General features: G+C 37.1%; 1 protein-coding gene across 1 annotated transcript in view; it reads left to right on the top strand.

Annotated features, from left to right (window-relative positions):
• The first annotated feature begins 11,667 nt into the window (after window positions 1–11,667).
• Window positions 11,668–25,672, top strand: part of LOC122787451 (methyltransferase-like protein 27) — a 106,927-nt gene continuing 92,922 nt past the window's right edge. The window contains exons 1-2 of the mRNA XM_044054167.1: window positions 11,668–11,826; window positions 19,197–19,325. Of these exons, the coding sequence (XP_043910102.1) occupies window positions 11,701–11,826; window positions 19,197–19,325 (255 nt within the window). The 5' untranslated portion in view covers window positions 11,668–11,700. The remainder of the gene's footprint in view (window positions 11,827–19,196; window positions 19,326–25,672) is intronic.

Raw genomic sequence — 25,672 nt, 5'->3', positions numbered from 1 at the left:
TTTGGGATCTAACTGTCCAGTGTCAGGTGATTCTTAAGGCTGTATATATTCTTTCAGAGCAAAATGTAGTGGCAGACTGTTTGAGCAGGTCCAAAACACAGGCTCACAAATGGATGCTTCACAAAGATGTGTTTCTGGACATTGCCCATCAGTGGTGTACTCCTCTGGTAGATCTTTTTGCCTCCCCTTTGAACAGACAACTTCCTTATTTTTGCACCAGCGTCCCAAGTCCTCTGGCTTGGAAGGAGGGCACCCTATTTTTTTACTGGAAGGGGATGTTTCTCTACACCTTCCCTCCCCTTCCTCTGATTCTGATGGTCCTGCTCAAGATAGAGCAGGACTCCACCAAAATCTTGTTGGTAACTCCCTTTTGGCCTAAGACAGCATTGGTTCCCTCTGCTTCTACGCCTAGCCAGCAAGGGCAGTTACCACAAGTTACTTCACCTGGTGGACCTATTCACACAAGACAAGGAGTCTCTCATCCATCCTCACTTGTCCACTCTTCAACTGACCATGTGGGTGATAGGGTTTTGATCTCTTTTATGCACCTTTTTTCTGAGGATGTACTTAAGAGTTCTGCAGGAGGCCAGGAAATCCTATATGTCCAGATGGAAGAGATTTTTTGTTAGGTGCCTTAGTCATAACCAGGATCCACTTTCTGTGGAGATCCCTCTGGTTCTGTCTTACTTGTGTGAATTGCTCCATTTTGGGTTAGCATATTCTTCTGTTGAAGCTCACCTTTCAGCTATTTCTGCTTGTCTGCCATTAACTCCTCCTCTGGCCTCTATGTTTGAGGTCAAGCAAGTTCTTAAAGTTGTCCTTCATATCAGACCTCCCAGAAAGACTATTCCACTTTTCTGGGACCTTAAATTTGCTCTTGAAAAATTGACTCAGGCTCCTTTTGAGCCTGCAGCTTCAGCTCGCTTACAGCATTGTACATTGAAGACCGTTGTTGTTTTGACCCTTACTTTCATCATATAAAGTGCTAACTACACAAAATATTAGGAAAGTATACTCAAAATGTGGAGGAGAAATCCCTGAAGAGACCATGAAAGGCTGATATGTTGAATGACCCAGACAGCTTTTGATGTAGGAAAGCATGCCTTTATATGTGGTTATGTTTCGGCTGCAGTCTGAATGCAACAGCTTAGATTTATTCTTATGCATGTTTGGCAAGAACCTCAGCTTGTACCAGAGGATAAGTGGCAACTGTTTGATATCCATTAGATGAGAATTTGATGTCTGAGTCTATTTTTCCAGATGATTCAAACTACTACTTTGTCCTTCAGCTCCAAAGTACAGTAGAAACTTGTGGCTATTTTGTAGAGAGCAAACTAAAGCTGAACAAGTTAGACAAGGGGGTATATTTGAGAAGAAATGGACCTGTAAAGTTGATACAGGCATGGCCAAGCAGTATGATAGGGGTGAGTAAGTAAATTTCCTCCTCTAAGATGGTAGACACAGAAACTGTTCCCGACACCCTACCACTCTAACTCTTCTCTTCTTTCACCATTCCCTCTCCCCCAGTATGTTTCAGGAAGGAGGCTTTCCTGCTTCAAAGCAAAGTCATCTTGTTCCACGTAGTAAAAGACAAGTAGGTAAGACAGAGTGCTTCTGCAAGCTCTATAACAGCTCAAAACCTTGCCTTCTTTCCTAGAAATAACTTCCTTTGCTCCAGATCAAATGAAACTGAAAGAGGGAATTCTAGCTCACCTTGTACGGTGTGGAGTTATAGAAAAGCATGCCTGTGAAGGGCTATGAAAAATTACTGTAAAGATGGCCCTTGGAGACCCATGCCAAACCTTTTCAGGCTGAACATATTTTTGAATATAGCTAGATTCAAGATGCCTATCCTTTGGGTTCTTTTTTGACAGCTTTTACCAAAGAAGGTATTTGTTATCTGGGTCTGAATAATACCTATTTGTACATCTACATATATGAAGATCACAGACAGTTCTTGAAATTTGTGGGAAGCCATGAGCACTTGCTAGTCACCTCCTTGTCATCTGGTCTTTCCACTGTAACCAGAGTGTTAGTCATATGTTTGGTGCTAGTGGTACTAGTTTTTGTGCATCACAGGATCCAGGAAATTCATTTGTACACAATTTGGATGACTATTTAATTCAAGTTCCTACAAATAAAGAGATGCAAAGGGTTCTGAGATGCTCCATTGCTTGCCTGACCAACTAAGGATTCGCAATGAATTTGCCATGTTTGAGCTTAGCGCTGGCCCATTAAAGATCTCCTGCTGGGTGCTTTACTGGGTACAAAAAATGAGCCATCGTTCTGCCAAGGATAAGTCAGTGCAGCTGGGGCAATTGTTTTCCAGTCTGGATGAAAAGATGGCGCTGTCATCCCATGTCAGCCTCCAACTATTGCTATCTTACACACGAGGAAGATAGCATGGTGACTCAGACCTCAGTAGAAGCAACACAGTCATCCATTAGCTGATGTATTACCCATGAACACCCTATCAGGGTTAATTTATTTATTTATTTATTTTTAAACTTTGACCATCTAGGGGATTCCCTTTGTAACACCAACGAGCACATAAAATCTAACAATAGATGCCTCCGATGTAGCTTGGTGGGTCCAAACCATACATATGAAATTTGATAGGGCTTGAAGCACCTCCATAGTGAACTGGCTTATCAGCTTAAAGGAGATCAAGATAATGGCCATGATTCTAACCTTCCAAACTTTTAGAACCTTCAGGCAGTCTGAAGCATTTTGGGGTCTACAGACTGTAACAAAGTAGTGTGGTACACATGCAGTGATTACGTTGTCATACAAGCTGTGCAGAGTTAGTGATAGAATAAAAAATAGCCTTCTACATCTTTTTTCATTTCAAGGCCTCCTACGTCCCATCAGAACTACAGTGGTAGACAAGCTGAGCTGTCTGCACCCAGCCATCACAGGGTGGATGCCACAGTATTTTAATAACTAAGGTAGGGATGGGAGTCCCTTGTTATAGACCTGTCCGTTTCCCAGCAGCTCCTTGATATAGTTGCGAGACGTGATGTTATGAATCCTGCTTTTGTGAAAAGTTAAGCTTTGAGATTAATCTTTAAACTTTCAATTATGTAATATACTTCTGCTGTTAGTGAAGTGCAAGAAAGCATGCTGCCTTGTATATTACGATATGAGGCCTGTGCCTCGTAGCCTGTCAGACAATATATGCAGTCTCTTAAGTTTTTGTACTTCATAATCTGGGTAATGCTGACTGGTACTACAACCTGAACTCAAGACTCCTTCCTCCACATTCACACTTATAATCACATGAAGAACCTCTGTATCAGATGCCCTTGTAGAAAGGTGCTACTGGCATGATCACTTTCTCCATTGTATGTATAGTAGAACTCTCTTATGCCTTCTACCTTTTCCTTAACCTAAAGTTTTGCATAATGCAAAAAAAATATGAGACTAAGCTCATATTAGTGGCCAGCATATGACGGAGGCAGTGATGGCTTTCTCAACTAGACCACCTGATTGAGGAAAGAGCAGAATAGTCCCTGCAGGTCTGTGCCCTCCTTTGGTAGGAAAAAGGACCATTGGTAGACTTTTATATTTAGGACCATTTCTTAGGAGATGTGCTGTGCATAATACAAGAATTCATGAAGTCTAACATAACAAACTGTTATTCCTCTAAGTGGACACATTAATGTTATGGACATTAGCTGGGTTTAAAGACTCTGTGTTTCTAAAGTAGAGCCAAACAGTCCACTTATGCCGTGCTGTTAAGGTTAATAAGAAAGCCGAAATGAGCATGTCCACATCTGATGGTATTTAGCTTTATTGGCCTGAATTAGTCTATAAAGATTTAAAAAGTAAAAAGTCATGGGCATTTGGAGGCCATGTAACTGAAATACTTGATGCCCTTAAGGGGGGCATTTGCATATATTCCATGGGCCTCTATCACATGAGGTTTAAGGTGTTACAGAACGAAAACTCTAGCTTGGCTGGAGCTATATAGATAGAAACAGGAATACATGCATATAAATGTGTGTGTGTGCGTGTGTGTGAGTGAGAGTATATCTATATATAGATGTGTGTGTGTGTGTATGTATGTTTGTTTAGTTTTTCTTCATTTACACCATTCTTCAGATCTACTTTAATTTCAAGTAGATTAAGACTGAGACTTTATATCATTTCTGAAGAACAGCAGAGCAGTGATAACTGTGGCATGCTATAGAGCTCCTCAAGGAATAAGGGCAACATTCATGTAATAAACTTTAGACAACTATTACTTGAACTTTCAAAAGCCATGGTACAAACTCCATGTATGGCAAAACTGAAGTTTCTGGCTACCGAGTGCAATCCTGCAAACATGGAAATCACACAAAACCTAGCAGACTTCACTAAAACTTAGTAATCAAAGTGCCTTCATTCAGTTTTGGCAGAAGATTCTATAAACCTTGGATGACTAGTCCTTCGTAGATGATTATTCCCATAATTAGGTTATGTGATCTTATCCATCCATCCTCAACACCTTTTTCCCCATTTTGCACATGGGGTTGGGGTTTCACTTTGTGACCTTATGATATCAAAATAAAATTGTTGTGCATATATGTGTGTGCACATGCAAACTAAGTGGGCGGCAAATAGCTGATAACTGTAAAATAAGTGATAGCTTGAGTGTCTATCCTAAAACACAAATTTACATAGTTTTAAAGATAAAATAAACAAAAAAATATCTTTGTTTCACTGTGTTGTTCAGTCTTTTGTCAAATAAAATCCTTATTATTAGTTAATATGGATTCAGGTATGAATCTGATCTAAGCACCACAAGAGTTAAAGCAAGTAATATGCATTGTAATGTCATATCAGTCAAACACACTTAATTGTATGAAATCATTGTCAAAAAGTAATGCTGGTATTACTTAAAACTGTTTAGGAAAAAGTATTATATCTGCAAGGATTTCTAGCTGGAATGCACCTTGTAATATTGATTAATGAAAACCAAAGTATATTCTGAATATATATGTAGCCTTTAATTCCTAGTTTAATTAGGTGCTATATGACACAATTTTTGACATCAGCAGGTAAATCTTGAGAGAAAGGCAGTTTTTACCTGATTAACTTATCTGCACTGGGATAAGGTTTAACTGGTAATTTAAAAACCACAGCAGTTTAATGTATAGTGCATGTTTTTTTCACCATCTCCATTTTTCAAGTGCAGTAGTAAAATAGCCACTGAACTCTCAAATTTATGGAGAATCACTTTGTTTCTTCTTTTTTGTTTGTTTTTTTTTTACTGTTTATGCTTGGGGAGCCATCTTGAATCTTAAAAACATTTGTAGTAAGTGAAGGATTCACCTTATCGTCTGCAAGTCAGAAATTACTGAGGCAATCAAAAGAGCAGATGTAGCTAATTAAAACTAGATTTAATGTTAACCAAGATTACACAGAATACTTATCTTGCATTTTTTTAACATTGAGGTAGCTGAAATGTGGGGTGTTATAAGCAAAACACTGTTCTGTATTACATACTTCAGAAGCTGTACTTAATTCTTCACTTCCCGTTTCACACACTGCAAGATCCCCTAGTGTGCCTCTCCTGTGTATATGCTTGGGGCTAACCATGGCCTCAGTGCAACAGAAGTCCATATCCTTTCCCTCACCTCTGAAGAATTAGAACTGGCCTTCACCTCCGTGATTCTTCTCCCTACCGGCTGGTCTTTTGACTTCTAGGTCCCATGCATCGTATAGTAACATGCTTTCCTGTTCAGAAGGCTGTTTCTTTTTACCTGTATTGCTCATCATGAGACGTACATTTTAACGTATCATGAATTGCTGATATGTTTGTACTAGTTATCTTGAGTAGCTGATATGCAATAATCTGTATGGCAGATCTCAGTTTTTATTTCTTGATGAGGCTAATATATAGTAGTCAGACAGTTCTGCTACCAGTAATACCATTTTTGTGAGAATTAAAAAAAATGCAGCTTCTTTTGAAAGTTACATATACCAGGCCTGCAGCTGAGTGAACCAAATGTATGTTTATGATTAGCACAAATGATCCAGTTGTGACTGTTTTAGCTGCTTAAACTGTACCGTTTCTGTGTTACACGAATCTTGGGAGTTTTAAAATGAAAGAAACACATGTATGTATCTTCAAAAGGTGAACATCACAAAGACAGTACTTCATTTCATATGGTCTGCTGCAGGGAAATTACTTTTGTATTCATAAACTGTTCATTATCTTTCTGGCATTATATATTCAAACATTCGCGATTCTGTTTTGCATTCATGATATACACTTAAGTTTAGAGTAATAACTGAAGATTAGTTTCACCATGCAGATTTGTGTATACTTCTTCTTACATCATTTTCAAAAGATTTTCATCAGTTTCTATGCTACCCCAAAAATAGGTGTGTGCACTTAAGTAACTGTGTGCGATTAGCAGAAAGAGCAGAATGCAAGAACATGGCAAGATTGCTTGATTTGAATTGCTCTTTGTTCCTCTTACAAATTCATTTTCTGTTTCAACAGGCTGAGAGAGTAATAGTAAGTGTAAAGAATGGAAGATGTGACTAACAGCAAGACATTTTCTGATGTGAAGAAAGTTGTAGCCTCTGCCCACAGAAATACATCAGCTGCAGACAAAATTAAATTTTATGACAGCTGGGCTTCTAATTATGACCAGGTAAGTGTAACTACAAAATTTCTTCCATGTTAGAGGCCTTCCTCTCTGCAGAAATAAAGAGGACATTTGCATTATGACTGTCTACTGTGGCGCATCCTGTGATTGTGTGGGACGGCAGACTGAAAATGACTCCATTACTGTGGTACTGCTGTCCACCACTAACTGTCTTATCTTCTTGGAGCACCAGAACCACAGTCCGTAGAATTTCCCCCATAGTTGGCCATACTGAAGGATTGGAAGAGACTTGAACTGAACTGTAAGTACACTATAGTCCTCACCGTTTCTTGTAATCAGGTTTTATGGGAGAAGTGTTATTGCATTGTACTGTCTCACTTATACAACTCCTACATTATAACCTACATTACTTTCTGTAAGGAAACATTGGAAGTTAAAACATCCTTGAGTTTTCCATCTTTAAGAATTGCTCTACCATTACACATGGTAGCAGTTGAAAGAAGAAGCTGGAATTTATTTAAAGCAGGCAGTCAATAGGAGAATTAATAAGAAAGGCTTGTGGAATTCTGGGATGCAGTGGGAGAACCCCTCCCAACAGAAAAATGGAAAACTGTATTTCCATTGTACTGAGAGTATGGCAGTGCATGTAATATTGTGTACAATTCTGGGAACTAACCTAAGGAGAGACTGTGACAGAATGGAGGTTGTTCAAAGGAGAGAAACTCAAACAGTGCAGGATCAATATATTTGGAGATCTTAACGTGGCACTGTGATACTTTGGCTAGTGTTGCCTTGGTTCTCTTGTTTGTTTTTTTGGCTGTGTTGCCTTCTCTGAGCAGTTTCCATGCCATTTTTTTCCATATTGACTTTTGCGTGGTGCTCCAGACCCCAAAAGCATGCATTAGATGAGTTGGCAATCTTACACGTCGTCCACAGGTACATACAACATCTGTGAATAAATATGTGTGCAGATTGCCATACACTGACATCCCGGGCAGAATTATTTTCTCGGCCTTGTATTCAGTGAGTGGTAAGGAAAACTCTGGTTCTGTGTCAGCACCTAACTAGGTTAAGTCGGTACCTGGAGAATGATTGAATGTAGGAGCTAGAGATTAAAAGATTCCTACCAAGGTTGCATTTTCCAGAGGCAAGGATATATAAAAGAAGCTTATGTGTCGATCATAAGGAAAGCATTTATGTTGCAGGTAACTGTATCATAAAGCATCACTACTTCTGTAACTTAATGCACAATTCCCAAATACAGATTTAACCTAAATAAAAAGAAAACAACGTTTTTCCATATAGTAGCTACCTTTTACCCTTAGTTTGCGGAGTTGTGCTGCAACACATTTTACTTCTGTACTCCCAGTGCAAGATCATAACATCTTAGAAAAAGGGAGTACCCTATTAATTATAATTGTATTCAGAGTGCTGTGTTTTCTTATGAACATGGCAATATTTTCCGATATGGTTAGATCAGGATGAATCATAGAAAACTACTGAGAGGTGATATTTGTAATTATTTTTCTTTTTCCCCTGAGAGGGAGAGATGCATGCAGAGCACAATATTATTATTATGGAGTATTTTGAATCAAAAAGAAAGAATTAATTCAAAAATTTATAGGAAGACACTATAAAGCCATTTTGAATGCATGAGTAAGTAGGGTATTAATAAAAAGTGGATGATTAGGTAACCCATGCAGTTATCTGTGGATTCATTTTTTGTTCTTTTCTGTATGTAAGTATTTATAGTATTAAAATATTCTATAATTTGAAGCCTGAAGAGTCACTAATTTTCTTTGGTTTACAGATTCAGCTGTGGGATAAGCCTGTACATACTAGATAAGGTATTTGCCTTTCCATTTCTTGAGTGATGCAAGGCAGGCATCCTTCCGAGCTGGGGTTGACCCTGCAATGTGACAGAAATTGTTAAGCCAAGGAAAAGTGTGTGTATGGATGCACCTTAGATTACTGCATGCATATAGTGAGTGTGAGGCATCTTGTTTCATGAGGCTTCATTCTGATTAATAACTACTCTCTTTTAACTTTAGCAAGTCTGATATGAAATTGAGTGGGTTCAGTCTTTTAGGAGAAATGGGGTGGGAGAGGGTAGGGGATGATAGACGATCAGACTGTGTCATAAGAATTGGCAAATTGATGATTACATGCATTTGCAGCATCCAACAGTTCCCAGTACATGCATCTGAGGGATGCAGCACATTTTGCAACACAGATTTTATAAAGATACTATTAATTAAACATTTTGTAAAATAAGCATAACTTGATAAGGGCGTTCACTTTCTAACCACCACCATTAGAATTTCTGCAGATATGGAATGGTTATAATGTATGGATTAATACTGAATACATTGAAAAATGAATCCTTCAAAGAATTTATTGCTCTGTTGTTTCATGGTTACTGCTCCTTGTATTTTTTCCTATAATAGTCAATGTATAGTGTAAGGAAGCTACTGCAACATAAATTTCTAGACTGGATATGGAAGCTGCTTTTCAGCTTGTGTCATCATGACCATCACACTGAGTAAAAGAATTATTAGCACCAAGTTTCTTAATAGTTTCATTCACATGTGGTGGTATTACAATATTTCAGTGCAATTTTGTTTAGCACAAAAAATAAAATTTGCTATGTCAGACATTGCATATGTCGGGAAAACTTTCTTTTGTAGTAGCACAATGTGGATGTTCCTGAAATCCTGGGTAAACCCCTAAAAGGAGTAGCTAGTCAGAATGGGGTTAGTTTAGGGGAGCAGCTTGCCTGTATGTGAAAACTGAGATAAGTCTCATTAAAAATGAGTTAGCACAGACTTTATTTGTGGGTAGCATATGACATCTCTTCAGAGTGATGAATATAACACATTTTCAGACATATCAGGGCAGAGTTGACTTTATGTCAGAAGTAACTATAGTTATATGTATTTCTCTACAAAACTGAAGTCTACTGTAATTGGAAAGATATTGCTATGAAGAATCCTTGTATTGACCATGTCAATATGGCCTAGCAAAGTGCAGTGTTAAACTCTATGTGAATGACTAACAAGGAAATAACAATTTTAGGTACATCATATACCTGAGGGCTTAAGTGTAATTTTCTGATAGATTTACTAAGAACTTTTAAGGGATGATTTGAGATGTTGCTGCTTTTACACAGGTGTAGGCATTTCACAGTGCTAGGTGGTCTGACTCTTCTGGTTATATAACAGTTTTGGTTGAAAAGGGAAATGAATGCATAAGAATATAAATCTCATTGCTTTGATAAGGCAAAATAACTGGCTGCATTTGCTGATTTAAGTTTGTGGTATGTTATATGAGTATAAATGTGTTTGCTATCTTTGAAAATAAGTTTGAACAGTACTGAAACAATAATAACGTTTTCTGATGTTTTTGTGTCTTTGCTTGAACTTAATCCTCTGGTTTATACCATTAATTTATTTTATAAAGTTATATATTTTGTTAAAAGTTGGGTTTGTTTTTAGAATGCTTAGTTGGCTAAATGGTTTTGTAATATTGATTAATGAAAACCAAAGTATATTCTGAATATATATGTAGCCTTTAATTCCTAGTTTAATTAGGTGCTATATGACACAATTTTTGACATCAGCAGGTAAATCTTGAGAGAAAGGCAGTTTTTACCTGATTAACTTATCTGCACTGGGATAAGGTTTAACTGGTAATTTAAAAACCACAGCAGTTTAATGTATAGTGCATGTTTTTTTCACCATCTCCATTTTTCAAGTGCAGTAGTAAAATAGCCACTGAACTCTCAAATTTATGGAGAATCACTTTGTTTCTTCTTTTTTGTTTGTTTTTTTACTGTTTATGCTTGGGGAGCCATCTTGAATCTTAAAAACATTTGTAGTAAGTGAAGGATTCACCTTATCGTCTGCAAGTCAGAAATTACTGAGGCAATCAAAAGAGCAGATGTAGCTAATTAAAACTAGATTTAATGTTAACCAAGATTACACAGAATACTTATCTTGCATTTTTTTAACATTGAGGTAGCTGAAATGTGGGGTGTTATAAGCAAAACACTGTTCTGTATTACATACTTCAGAAGCTGTACTTAATTCTTCACTTCCCGTTTCACACACTGCAAGATCCCCTAGTGTGCCTCTCCTGTGTATATGCTTGGGGCTAACCATGGCCTCAGTGCAACAGAAGTCCATATCCTTTCCCTCACCTCTGAAGAATTAGAACTGGCCTTCACCTCCGTGATTCTTCTCCCTACCGGCTGGTCTTTTGACTTCTAGGTCCCATGCATCGTATAGTAACATGCTTTCCTGTTCAGAAGGCTGTTTCTTTTTACCTGTATTGCTCATCATGAGACGTACATTTTAACGTATCATGAATTGCTGATATGTTTGTACTAGTTATCTTGAGTAGCTGATATGCAATAATCTGTATGGCAGATCTCAGTTTTTATTTCTTGATGAGGCTAATATATAGTAGTCAGACAGTTCTGCTACCAGTAATACCATTTTTGTGAGAATTAAAAAAAATGCAGCTTCTTTTGAAAGTTACATATACCAGGCCTGCAGCTGAGTGAACCAAATGTATGTTTATGATTAGCACAAATGATCCAGTTGTGACTGTTTTAGCTGCTTAAACTGTACCGTTTCTGTGTTACACGAATCTTGGGAGTTTTAAAATGAAAGAAACACATGTATGTATCTTCAAAAGGTGAACATCACAAAGACAGTACTTCATTTCATATGGTCTGCTGCAGGGAAATTACTTTTGTATTCATAAACTGTTCATTATCTTTCTGGCATTATATATTCAAACATTCGCGATTCTGTTTTGCATTCATGATATACACTTAAGTTTAGAGTAATAACTGAAGATTAGTTTCACCATGCAGATTTGTGTATACTTCTTCTTACATCATTTTCAAAAGATTTTCATCAGTTTCTATGCTACCCCAAAAATAGGTGTGTGCACTTAAGTAACTGTGTGCGATTAGCAGAAAGAGCAGAATGCAAGAACATGGCAAGATTGCTTGATTTGAATTGCTCTTTGTTCCTCTTACAAATTCATTTTCTGTTTCAACAGGCTGAGAGAGTAATAGTAAGTGTAAAGAATGGAAGATGTGACTAACAGCAAGACATTTTCTGATGTGAAGAAAGTTGTAGCCTCTGCCCACAGAAATACATCAGCTGCAGACAAAATTAAATTTTATGACAGCTGGGCTTCTAATTATGACCAGGTAAGTGTAACTACAAAATTTCTTCCATGTTAGCGGCCTCCCTCTCTGCAGAAATAAAGAGGACATTTGCATTATGACTGTCTACTGTGGCGCATCCTGTGATTGTGTGGGACGGCAGACTGAAAATGACTCCATTACTGTGGTACTGCTGTCCACCACTAACTGTCTTATCTTCTTGGAGCACCAGAACCACAGTCCGTAGAATTTCCCCCATAGTTGGCCATACTGAAGGATTGGAAGAGACTTGAACTGAACTGTAAGTACACTATAGTCCTCACCGTTTCTTGTAATCAGGTTTTATGGGAGAAGTGTTATTGCATTGTACTGTCTCACTTATACAACTCCTACATTATAACCTACATTACTTTCTGTAAGGAAACATTGGAAGTTAAAACATCCTTGAGTTTTCCATCTTTAAGAATTGCTCTACCATTACACATGGTAGCAGTTGAAAGAAGAAGCTGGAATTTATTTAAAGCAGGCAGTCAATAGGAGAATTAATAAGAAAGGCTTGTGGAATTCTGGGATGCAGTGGGAGAACCCCTCCCAACAGAAAAATGGAAAACTGTATTTCCATTGTACTGAGAGTATGGCAGTGCATGTAATATTGTGTACAATTCTGGGAACTAACCTAAGGAGAGACTGTGACAGAATGGAGGTTGTTCAAAGGAGAGAAACTCAAACAGTGCAGGATCAATATATTTGGAGATCTTAGCATTGGCACTGTGATACTTTGGCTAGTGTTGCCTTGGTTCTCTTGTTTGTTTTTTTGGCTGTGTTGCCTTCTCTGAGCAGTTTCCATGCCATTTTTTTCCATATTGACTTTTGCGTGGTGCTCCAGACCCCAAAAGCATGCATTAGATGAGTTGGCAATCTTACACGTCGTCCACAGGTACATACAACATCTGTGAATAAATATGTGTGCAGATTGCCATACACTGACATCCCGGGCAGAATTATTTTCTCGGCCTTGTATTCAGTGAGTGGTAAGGAAAACTCTGGTTCTGTGTCAGCACCTAACTAGGTTAAGTCGGTACCTGGAGAATGATTGAATGTAGGAGCTAGAGATTAAAAGATTCCTACCAAGGTTGCATTTTCCAGAGGCAAGGATATATAAAAAGAAGCTTATGTGTCGATCATAAGGAAAGCATTTATGTTGCAGGTAACTGTATCATAAAGCATCACTACTTCTGTAACTTAATGCACAATTCCCAAATACAGATTTAACCTAAATAAAAAGAAAAACAACGTTTTTCCATATAGTAGCTACCTTTTACCCTTAGTTTGCGGAGTTGTGCTGCAACACATTTTACTTCTGTACTCCCAGTGCAAGATCATAACATCTTAGAAAAAGGGAGTACCCTATTAATTATAATTGTATTCAGAGTGCTGTGTTTTCTTATGAACATGGCAATATTTTCCGATATGGTTAGATCAGGATGAATCATAGAAAACTACTGAGAGGTGATATTTGTAATTATTTTTCTTTTTCCCCTGAGAGGGGGGAGAGATGCATGCAGAGCACAATATTATTATTATGGAGTATTTTGAATCAAAAAGAAAGAATTAATTCAAAAATTTATAGGAAGACACTATAAAGCCATTTTTGAATGCATGAGTAAGTAGGGTATTAATAAAAAAGTGGATGATTAGGTAACCCATGCAGTTATCTGTGGATTCATTTTTTTTGTTCTTTTTTTCTGTATGTAAGTATTTATAGTATTAAAATATTCTATAATTTGAAGCCTGAAGAGTCACTAATTTTCTTTGGTTTACAGATTCAGCTGTGGGATAAGCCTGTACATACTAGATAAGGTATTTGCCTTTCCATTTCTTGAGTGATGCAAGGCAGGCATCCTTCCGAGCTGGGGTTGACCCTGCAATGTGACAGAAATTGTTAAGCCAAGGAAAAGTGTGTGTATGGATGCACCTTAGATTACTGCATGCATATAGTGAGTGTGAGGCATCTTGTTTCATGAGGCTTCATTCTGATTAATAACTACTCTCTTTTAACTTTAGCAAGTCTGATATGAAATTGAGTGGGTTCAGTCTTTTAGGAGAAATGGGGTGGGAGAGGGTAGGGGATGATAGACGCATCAGACTGTGTCGCAAGAATTGGCAAATTGATGATTACATGCATTTGCAGCATCCAACAGTTCCCAGTACATGCATCTGAGGGATGCAGCACATTTTGGCACACAGATTTTATAAAGATACTATTAATTAAACATTTTGTAAAATAAGCATAACTTGATAAGGGCGTTCACTTTCTAACCACCACCATTAGAATTTCTGCAGATATGGAATGGTTATAATGTATGGATTAATACTGAATACATTGAAAAATGAATCCCTTCAAAGAATTTATTGCTCTGTTGTTTCATGGTTACTGCTCCTTGTATTTTTTCCTATAATAGTCAATGTATAGTGTAAGGAAGCTACTGCAACATAAATTTCTAGACTGGATATGGAAGCTGCTTTTCAGCTTGTGTCATCATGACCATCACACTGAGTAAAAGAATTATTAGCACCAAGTTTCTTAATAGTTTCATTCACATGTGGTGGTATTACAATATTTCAGTGCAATTTTGTTTAGCACAAAAAAAAATAAAATTTGCTATGTCAGACATTGCATATGTCGGGAAAACTTTCTTTTGTAGTAGCACAATGTGGATGTTCCTGAAATCCTGGGTAAACCCCTAAAAGGAGTAGCTAGTCAGAATGGGGTTAGTTTAGGGGAGCAGCTTGCCTGTATGTGAAAACTGAGATAAGTCTCATTAAAAATGAGTTAGCACAGACTTTATTTGTGGGTAGCATATGACATCTCTTCAGAGTGATGAATATAACACATTTTCAGACATATCAGGGCAGAGTTGACTTTATGTCAGAAGTAACTATAGTTATATGTATTTCTCTACAAAACTGAAGTCTACTGTAATTGGAAAGATATTGCTATGAAGAATCCTTGTATTGACCATGTCAATATGGCCTAACAAAGTGCAGTGTTAAACTCTATGTGAATGACTAACAAGGAAATAACAATTTTAGGTACATCATATACCTGAGGGCTTAAGTGTAATTTTCTGATAGATTTACTAAGAACTTTTAAGGGATGATTTGAGATGTTGCTGCTTTTACACAGGTGTAGGCATTTCACAGTGTTAGGTGGTCTGACTCTTCTGGTTATATAACAGTTTTGGTTGAAAAGGGAAATGAATGCATAAGAATATAAATCTCATTGCTTTGATAAGGCAAAATAACTGGCTGCATTTGCTGATTTAAGTTTGTGGTATGTTATATGAGTATAAATGTGTTTGCTATCTTTGAAAATAAGTTTGAACAGTACTGAAACAATAATAACGTTTTCTGATGTTTTTGTGTCTTTGCTTGAACTTAATCCTCTGGTTTATACCATTAATTTATTTTATAAAGTTATATATTTTGTTAAAAGTTGGGTTTGTTTTTAGAATGCTTAGTTGGCTAAATGGTTTTAAGGGACTTTATGCTCCCTTTTTGTCGTGTGTTGAATGCTGACCAAAATATTCACTGCTGGTGGAGAGGGTATATTCTGGAAGATGGCCTTCAAATTGGTTTTCAGTTTCCAATTTGGTGCAAAGCTGTCAGAAAGATGCATATTTTAGAAAAGGAGTAGGATATGAGAGCTAGATCTGCTCTCATTTGAAACCACAAGAGATATGAGAGCATGATATAGGTGCACAGATCAGGTAAGGAAGATGTGAAGGCATCACATTTGAAACCACAAGAGATATGAGAGCATGATATAGGTGCACAGATCAGGTAAGGGAGATGTGAAGGCATCACTCTGAACAGGAAGAGCAGAGGAGGGAGTAGGGGGAACTGGTAGCAGATTATAGCAACTTCTTTCTGGCTCTTTAAAAATAATTTTTCACAGAGAGGGTTGCGATCCCATAGAATGGACTACTGGAATGGGTAGTGGAGAGGAAATTTACAGATGCATTCAAGAGGGCTTTGGACAGTTGCTAAATGGGTGAGGGTAGAGATGGATGAGTGTAGAATGTTCAGACACTAAAAATATAAACTAGGTAGACTTACTGTCTTCTGTCATGTAGTAAATTCCCAGTCAAGTATGTTTGCCACATCCTCAGAATAAGCAGGGATGACTGTCAGTTGACAAATTTATAATGTCCTGAATGTGTTAGTTTAAGGTCATCAGTATTAAGTTATTACACACACTGAACGTTTTCAGAGAGTATGGATAAAGCTGATAGCTTTTTAATTGTTAGGGTGAGATGCAATACTTTCACTATGTATGGAGATCATTTTAACCTGATGCCAAATGTATGGAATGACTTTGTAAAAAATGTATTAAGCAGAGTACGTATTTGTTTTTGTGGATTATTATATTTCAGTGAAAAGAACTGGGAATATTGTTTGGTCTCATGTGACAGTGTTCATTCTTTATTTTTTGTAGCAGTAGTAATAATCTTTTCATTAACATGGGGTATTTCTTAATATATAATTTATAGGATGTAATATTTATAATTTTAGATTTTATAAAACTAAAACTGACTTTAGGCCTACTATGGTATGGCAGAGTATGTGCAGTTAACAGAGGCTGGGACATTAGGGCATTACTTATTGGCTGTCTTCATGTTTTTCCATTTTGCTTTCTGACATAGAAAGTACCTTGTTGTCTTCAGGGCTTCATTGCTGCTTTACTTTTGTAGCTACTCTGATATGTTTCATTTAGGAAGATATTTCTCTATTTTTAAGTGATATTTGTTTACTAATGTTTCTTCGTCATTATTATTATTATTACCATCATTATAAGAAGTGTAGCACCCTTTTCTTGTTTAATTTGCAAATTTTACAATTCCATCAGGAAAGTGTTATTCTTCAGACTACCTGTATATTAACACCTCGCATAGATTTATTTTTAAAGAAGTTGTCATGTGCTGTAGTATGTTGGTTATTAGAGATATTTTTTCAGTTTGTTTTACAATGCGTTGATTCATTTCAGTTTTGCTTCCGCTATCATTGTCTGGAAAGGTGGGGATACTCTCTCTGTAGGTTCTAGTTCATAAGTTAAATATGGAAGTATGCATTATGGGTAGTATGTAGAAGTGATGGAGGCATTGTGGGGAGAAGAAATAGGAGTCATGGTTTGGATTATTACTGTTTGCTTCACTTTCCTGACTGGACTGTAAATCATTTACTCTAAGATAGCTTAATTTGTGAAATTCAGAACTAATTGAAATTGTCTGTTAGTAGTTTGATAATTATTCCAGTCAACATTTCGATGATTAAAATTTCATATACAAATGATATTGCTTTGCAGTGTATGGAAGGTAATTTATGCAACCCAGTTGTGCGGAATTCTGTTTGTTTTCTGCTAGTTTAAATGTAAGAATTTTGTTTATGTTTGAGAAATCATCACCTGTTTTTTAGGCCTATAGCAGTGAAAGAGAATTGTTATATTTCAACTGTTTCATTTATGATATCTGTAGATCTGCGCTTCTCAAAAGATTGTGAGAATGCAAACTTTTGTATATAGCATGGTTATATTTATCTCTGTTTTTGTGAACATTTTTTTGTCCGACTTTTTCCAATATAGCACTAGAAAGTTTTCTATTCACTACTTGTAGTCTCTGAGATAATGGGTGAAATCCACCCAACTCAAAGGAGCAAGCTTCTTGCACATATATATTCCTAGCCATGAACTGAAAGTGACAGTTTCAGTTCTGAACTCTGCTGACACTGTAGTTTACTTAACTTATAATCTGAGAATTATACAACCATTTAAGTGCAAACTTATGGAATTTTGTCCAAACAGGTAGAGTTCATTTTGATGGCACCATCTAAGCAAGTAATGATATTGCCACATCAAAGTATGAAATTAAACATATGTGAACAATATTGTTTAGCAAAAGCTACAAGCCACTTGCTAATAAAGGAGAAAGCTGTGTCTCGCTCACCAGAAATACACTGTCAGAAATGTAAGATCTGTCATGCAGTAAAACCCCAATTATATGCAAAATTAAATATTTCAAAGTAACCCAAATACTCAGTGGCTAAACAGGGAGGGATAGATTTTGATGATTTTAAGCATGACACTACTACAAAAAATAAACAAAAGATTTTTTATTTTCTGCCTCCTCATTCTTGAGGCCAGTACTTAAGCAGTTGCAACAATGCAGCATGTAGTTCTAAGTACGTCCTCCCATCCGATCATCATAGATTTTTTTCTGTAAGCATTTGTTAGTAAGAAATTAATCTGTTTAAGAAAGCTTAAGAAGCACTAATAAGTTACAAGAAAGAGCGCACCTCCTAAGTTCATAGGGGTGCACTTAATGACCACTAGGACTTTTATAAGCGTAGCGAAACATCCCAATTGTATCCCATAAATGTGTGTGCCCTAGAGGTTATTTTAAGGGGTATATGTAAATTTGGGCAAGGTTTACAGCCTGCCTCTGTCCATTAAAGACATAGGTGCCAGACCCAGGGTGTATTTCAATTTCCCATGCCATTGGCCAGGTTTCTCTTTTATAAGGTTAGAGAGCTTTAATAGCAACTAAGAAGTTAACAATGTATATGTATGACCCAGTAAGTGTGAAATTATAAAGTAATTACACTCATGGTATGTCATTATTCTGTTATGGCAGGATCACAGCCCTCCTTACTCAGCAGCCGGTGATATTATCCTTAATAGCATTTGGTCAGCAGTTTCATGATCAAAGATCAAGCAGATGTATGGTCTATAAGTTACAATTTATAAGGTGAAAACATTCACTTTTATTGTGGAGCAGTAGGCTTTTAAGTCAGAAATGTCTTGTCTCTCATAAGGTGACATGAAATATGGGAGTGCTGCATCACATAAGAAGCAACTGAAAGTTTAACGAGGTCATCCATAGTTTTTGTCAGTGAGTAACTGGCAGGAAGTTTCTATGTGATAAAAAAATACAAAAAGCTTTTCAGAGACTTTTAAGAGTGGCTAAGAGGGTTGGAAGTCATCTCGTCAGTGAGTGAGACTGATGGCAAATTGCTGTGACTGCAAGACATTCTTCCACAGTGGCTTTGTTCATGTACGTGTAAGCACTTGATCATACGTCATTGTAGATATATCAGGAGCATAAGTTTGTTGCGTCTGAGAACAAACAGGCTAGTATACAAGAAGCTACAGATCTCCTTATATTTGTAAAGTATAGCAAAAATGTAAGGACTGAAGGTCGGGGGAAAAGCTTCTTTGTTTCATGACACAATCATTACTAATAGTTCTTCTTTTTCTGAGTATTGTACAGTAACTAGTTTGTTTACATCTAGTGGTGTCAGTGATGGTTTGACACTCCATGCCCTGCATGTATGATGATTTCCTTTTACTCTTCCCACAGGATGTTGGAATTCTGGAATACAGAGCTCCACAGCTGGCTGCACAAAGCCTTGTCCGTCACTTCCCCGAGGAACGAAGTAATGTACAGGTTTTGGATGTCGCTTGTGGCACAGGACTTGTTGCTGCACAGGTATGGTGATTCACATTAAAAAATATATTGTTTTACTTAGCAGCATTTCATAAAAAAGCTTTGAAAACTCAATAGGTCTATATTGTCTCTTTTTTTTCCTTAAGGTAAGACATTCCAGGCTTTGACATAGCAGAATTCATATGTAAGACATGCTGAAAGTTATGCTTCATAATGCATGAAATAATAAATAGCTGTAACTCAGTGTTCTACTCTTAAAATAAGAGATGTCACAGCACCATTTGTGGGGGGACTACATGTGGTAAGGCTGTATCAACTTACTAGAAACCCGTGCACATTAGTGACTCTGTGCAATAGCCCCATGTTAAGTAGGCATAACTCTTCAGTTCTTTAAGAATCAGAACAAAGCCAAAAAATTATTGGATGGAAAGGCCCAAAATAAGGGTCAGTTTTAAAATATTATTCTAATTTAGTTAATGTGTTTCTAGGACAACAGATTTTCCATCAGTAAGATAATGAATCAATGCCCCCAGCTGCCGGAGTGGAGGGTAACTCAGGTGGATGTTAAAGATCCCATCACACTTAGCAAAACATTAGGAGAAGTTCCCTGGTACTTTGGCAAAATTTGTCTTAGTCAGTATGTATTTCACCTTGGTCTCCTATGGAGAGGTCACTGGCCTAGTAATACTAACCTGGTCAGCAAAAGGTAATACAAAAAATCGAGATACATTTTATGAACAATAGAAAATTCAAAACTCTAATACCCGGCATTGTTTATGGACTGTAATCATCAGCGATTCACTAGAAAATAAAAAATAATAATAAAAAAATGTGAGGGCATGGCAAAACAGAAGTGTTCTGCAAAATTAGGGGCAACTGAGAGGTATGTGAATTGTTGCTGGTACCTTTCAAATGACCTCACAAGAAACCATATTTGAATACAATCCCAGTTGTTGTTTGAAGTATGGTTGGAATCTCAAAAGGTTGTGAACTAAACTACTCCAAGTTTTGAAGTAACTAGAGAGGTGCATCAAATTTGATAAGGGTGCTTGCAACTTGTATCTGTTGAGTAAAAACAAAGAGAACTTGCATTTTCTATGAAGATGCGCCAGTGCGTCTGGTGTATGGAGAACAGAAACCGCTACTAATGCAATTATCAGACCTGGTTTATTCTTTTAATTACTCCAAAACTTGGAGTAGTGTACTGTAGCATCCTTTGGAATCCCCCCAAATAGTTCCCTTACCCTTTATTACTGAAGTGATATTCTGTAAAACATGTTTGCTTCTGATGGAATTGCACTCCTCTTTTGAGTTCCTGTTACCTAAGGCGTAATGCTTTTGTAGTTCCTGTTACCTAAGGCGTAATGCTTTTGTAGTTCCTGTTACCTAAGGCGTAATGCTTTTGTAGTTCCTGTTACCTAAGGTGTAATGCTTTTGTAGTTCCTGTTACCTAAGGCGTAATGCTTTTGTAGTTCCTGTTACCTAAGGCGTAATGCTTTTGAGTTTCTGTTACCTAAGGCGTAATGCTTTTGTAGTTCCTGTTACCTAAGGCGTAATGCTTTTGAGTTTCTGTTACCTAAGGCGTAATGCTTTTGAGTTTCTGTTACCTAAGGCGTAATGCTTTTGTAGTTCCTGTTACCTAAGGCGTAATGCTTTTGTAGTTCCTGTTACCTAAGGCGTAATGCTTTTGAGTTTCTGTTACCTAAGGCGTAATGCTTTTGTAGTTCCTGTTACCTAAGGCATAATGCTTTTGAGTTCCTGTTACCTAAGGCGTAATGCTTTTGTAGTTCCTGTTACCTAAGGCGTAATGCTTTTGTAGTTCCTGTTACCTAAGGCGTAATGCTTTTGTAGTTCCTGTTACCTAAGGCATAATGCTTTTGTAGTTCCTGTTACCCAAGGCGTAATGCTTTTGTAGTTTCTGTTACCTAAGGCGTAATGCTTTTGTAGTTTCTGTTACCTAAGGCGTAATGCTTTTGTAGTTTCTGTTACCTAAGGCGTAATGCTTTTGTAGTTCCTGTTACCTAAGGCGTAATGCTTTTGTAGTTCCTGTTACCTAAGGCATAATGCTTTTGAGTTCCTGTTACCTAAGGCGTAATGCTTTTGAGTTCCTGTTACCTAAGGTGTAATGCTTTTGTAGTTTCTGTTACCTAAGGCGTAATGCTTTTGTAGTTTCTGTTATGACAGTGGGGTACTGTGGCACAACAGAGAATTGTGAGTTTGCCTATGGAATAATGTTTAATGGGAAATTAACTTTGAATCTTAACAAAAAAGTGCATGCACTCATGAAAATGCATGCATATCAATCTGTTAGCTAAAGAGGGGATCATCCTTCAAGTCCTCTTGAATACTGTTGATGTACACCATACATTGTACCTCTCGTCCTGTAATTTGTATGTAAACTCATAGTACCTAATGTTACAATCTAAGAATAATACAAGTTTTAAAAAGAAAGAGCACGTGATGCTGAGTAAGAGAAAATGTACAAACACTGTAGATAGTTTTGATGCATCACAGCCTGTAAGATATGTAGTTTTCTTATTTCAGAAAAAAAGAATAATCAAACAGCTCACAAGAAAATATTTTCACTATTTATTTTTATATGAAAGTTTTTCTGAAGTGCTGTATAGATTCGTAATTTTTTTAATTGAGTTATTTTCAGTGTGAGATCTCTCTTTGGTATAGTCAGAACAGAGACAGATTTTTACTAGCTAATTACTAAAACAGTTGTTAAACAGTCAATAGGACAGTATCTCTATCTTAGTCAAATGCCCCTGCTCACTTCAAGGCTTCCGTATTTGAGTTTAGTGTGGCTTTTTCCTAATAAGCAGTTTAATGCAATTTCTCCCCTTGGTTTTGACCTATCAGCATAAAATGGCATAATTTTAATTTCACTCACTGATGTATCCTTGCTTGTATATGCCTGTGTATTTCCTGTGGTAAAAGGGATCCTTTATGTATTTAGTCCACATGTGGGAATGTTATTAGCATCATATGATTTTTTTGAATAGATATAAAGGGCAACCCAGTCCATTTGCCTTTCACTTTAACACTATACACAGTAGTTTAAATCAGTGCACCAATGGTCCTTAACTAAGTGAATTTATTCTGATGTTTGCTGGCACAGACAGATTACAGAACAGAAGGGGGCAGTTATAGATTTATAAATATGATGCTTTACTCTATAATGGCCTGAATTATTCTCATTTTGGTTTAACTTTCTGCTTTGGGTGGGCTAAAAAACATTTTTGCACTTTGTTTTTTTCTTAATTATACTTCTTATCCTTAGTCATAGGGGTAGCTTTGTATGGAAATTACATGCTTTTTCAACAAAGTCTTTGTTTGCTAACTTCTATTGTCAGTAGTTACTCCGTTTGGAGTTTTTGGTTTTAATTTTGTGGCACAGAGTGATGAAACCCTGAATATGTCCTAGCTGGACATGGTTTGATTATAAGCCCAGTAACTGGAGCAGGTCACCTTCAAGGTAGGTGGACTGTGGAAGGAGTAGATGTAGATAGTTCTACCCTTTTATTAAAGGATGTGTCTCATGGGTATGCATGAAATGTAAGTACTTTCTACTGGCGACTGTGGGTCCAAGCAGGATTGTTAAGTATCCCTGCCCCCTGAAGGAAAAGACAGAATAGCTGCTTGCATGAGTGAGTAATGTCTCCAAGCTGCTCCTACTGCATGCTGCATTAGGATTGTTAAGTGGGGGGAGGGAGAGGAGCTTAATAAATACCCACATAAGATAAGAGCCTACCACTGATTGATAAATTGGGTGGTTGTATGGTCAGATAGGGTGGAGCTTCAAAATGATGATGTTTACATCTTATTAATTTTATAGTCTTTTGTCTAAATGGGTTTAACTATAGAACCTTGATGTTTTATTTGTATTTATGATCCAAGATATACTCAGTTATGAGCAGGGAATGTGTAATGGTTAGTGTTTTTACCTGATGGCTATTGTTTCTGCAGTTTGGGTCTTAGCTATGTTTCCTTGTGTGCAGTGTCTATGCTTTCACCCTCTGCCCACTTAGATCTTTACTAGATGCTCCATCCAGTTTATTCACACTTCTCAAAGACATGCTGAAGGTGCATAGACAGTCCTCCAAATTGCCATGCATGTATGTGCAATGTGTTAGTACATGTATACATGTCATGATAGGCTGGCACTTTGTCTCGAGCTAGTTTTTCTGTCTTGTTCTTATTAAGTGACAGGATTGCTTTGGTTCCCATTAAACAGAAAAACACCTCTGAAAACCAAGCAGAGCCAAGGAAGATACCAGCTGAAAACGCAATGTCATAAACACTCCACTTTATTCAAATAAAAAATGACTGAGCAGTTTAACATACTGTACAAAGAACATACATGCTTTCGTCCCACCTTCCTCTATGTAGGACTTCATCAGAAGTAAAATTCCTTTAAGCACATTCCTTTTTTATGCAATTAATTAGATAATTGAATAAGTCATATGATCCCACTTTGTCCAAGTAAAACTTTCTTAATTAAAATTTAAAGAAGTACTACCTCCCCCAGAAAATCAGTGGTTCCAAACCATGCCAAGGGGACTTGTACCCTTAATTAATTCTACAAAAATACTTATACGTCATTGCACTATTTGGTAAAATAATAAATATTACCCTAGATTCCAAAAATCCCTTAGGTATAAATTGAATAAAGTAGAACTGAAAAAAAAACAAATGAGCAATGGATGATAATGGCAGGTATGAATAAAGCATATTTGCAAAAGATGGTGTTTTAAGAAATGAAAGAATCAGAGGGGTCACTCACTACTTGTTAAATCCTCCTTGCAAGTTCATTCAGAGCAATGCAGCATGTATCTCTCAGTAAAGATTTTGATCTTGGCCAAAAACAGTGGGTGATTCATGCTACTAACCCTGTGTGCTAAGTTTGTATATTATATTATATTATGTTATTTAGTGGCGTGGGTGGTGAATCTGAAAAGAGTCATCAGTGCCCCTGGGGAAAAAAGCAAGAATCAAGGCTGAATCTGCATAACACACAACCAACTGTAGACACAGCCTCACGTTGTATTAATGATACTGATAAGAAAATGTAAACAAAGTGCCATGTTTTCTTCCTTACTAAGTGTTGAAGCCAGCAGAATATCAAGAACTGGAAAATGCAGCTAGTATGGGTGCAGGGCAAGAAGTAGCATTTTAAATGATGCGCATTACACTTTTGCTTTCCAGTTTTAAGTTACAGCATACTGATTAATAACAAAAAAACAGTAGTTTTATGACCTTCCTGAAGACGCTGGTCTATATTATTTCAGTGAATAGCCATTCGTCAAACACCTATTTAGCAAAGTCGCTCTTCATCGAACAACAATTTTTAACTAGGGAAAACCAGCGGTTAGCCACGTATGGAATTTGCCCTTTTCCCCACTGTAGTGTCAAAATCTTTTCACTAAGTAAGACTGAAATTGAAGTATTCTCCCATACAAAACTTCTTGGAGTGATTATAGTTGATAACTTTAAATCTGATCTGCACTTTCAAGATAACATAAAAAAGACTCGCCAAAAATTAGAAATGCTCCAGAGGCATAAGCAGTTTCTTAGCAATACCACAAAAACCACTCTTGCCACTACCAACCTACCTTCTATCACTCTTACACTGTGCACCCATCCTAACCAACCTTCAGGCTACAGTTAAACATAAGCTGGAGACGTTATAGCACGGTTGCACAATTTGCCACTACCAAATACCACTCCATCTGCCAGTGTATTGCCCTCAAGGCTTTAGATTTGCTCAAACTCCCTCATCACTTAAATTAGACGCAACATTATTGACAAAGCCAACAACTGCACTGCTTTTGTTCCTATTCTCTGTTCCTACCACCTTAACAGACTATGATCTAATGAACATTGACTTCTCAGCAGATATAAACCCCACAACTCCTCTGGTCAAAGTCTTTACTTCTACTTTGTCGCTAAGAAATGGAATTCTATCCCCCTGCAAATTAGATCTACTTGTAAACTCTGCAACTTCAAACTGCTACTAAAATACTAACTAAATAAGACTTGACTCTGATCCTGTACTACCCCAGGCTGGCTTATCCCTCCATCCTTGGAATACTGCTTACTAATTTCTTCTCTCCAAACATAGTCAATCTGTTTCATAGGTCAAGGATGAATATATTTAGTTAAGGGGGGCATAGCCACCCACATTGGCAGGTTTTAAATTTTATTTTTGTTTTTTGTTGTCACTCAATTGGCCAACTGCTATTCACTGAATAACCATTCAAAATAATAAAGACCCGAAGACACATGCCCCCACCTCAACTCGTCATCTTTTCTTCTAGGTCATGAAACAATTTCAGCTTATTTTAGAATCTGAGCCCTACAGCCACATGTACTGAAAAGTCCCA

Source organism: Protopterus annectens, chromosome 13.part0 (genome assembly GCF_019279795.1).
Source record: "Protopterus annectens isolate FY-2018-M chromosome 13.part0, PAN1.0, whole genome shotgun sequence".
NCBI lineage: Eukaryota > Metazoa > Chordata > Ceratodontiformes > Protopteridae > Protopterus > Protopterus annectens.
Note: the sequence above shows the minus strand (reverse complement) of the source record. Positions and strands in the feature narration are given on the sequence as shown.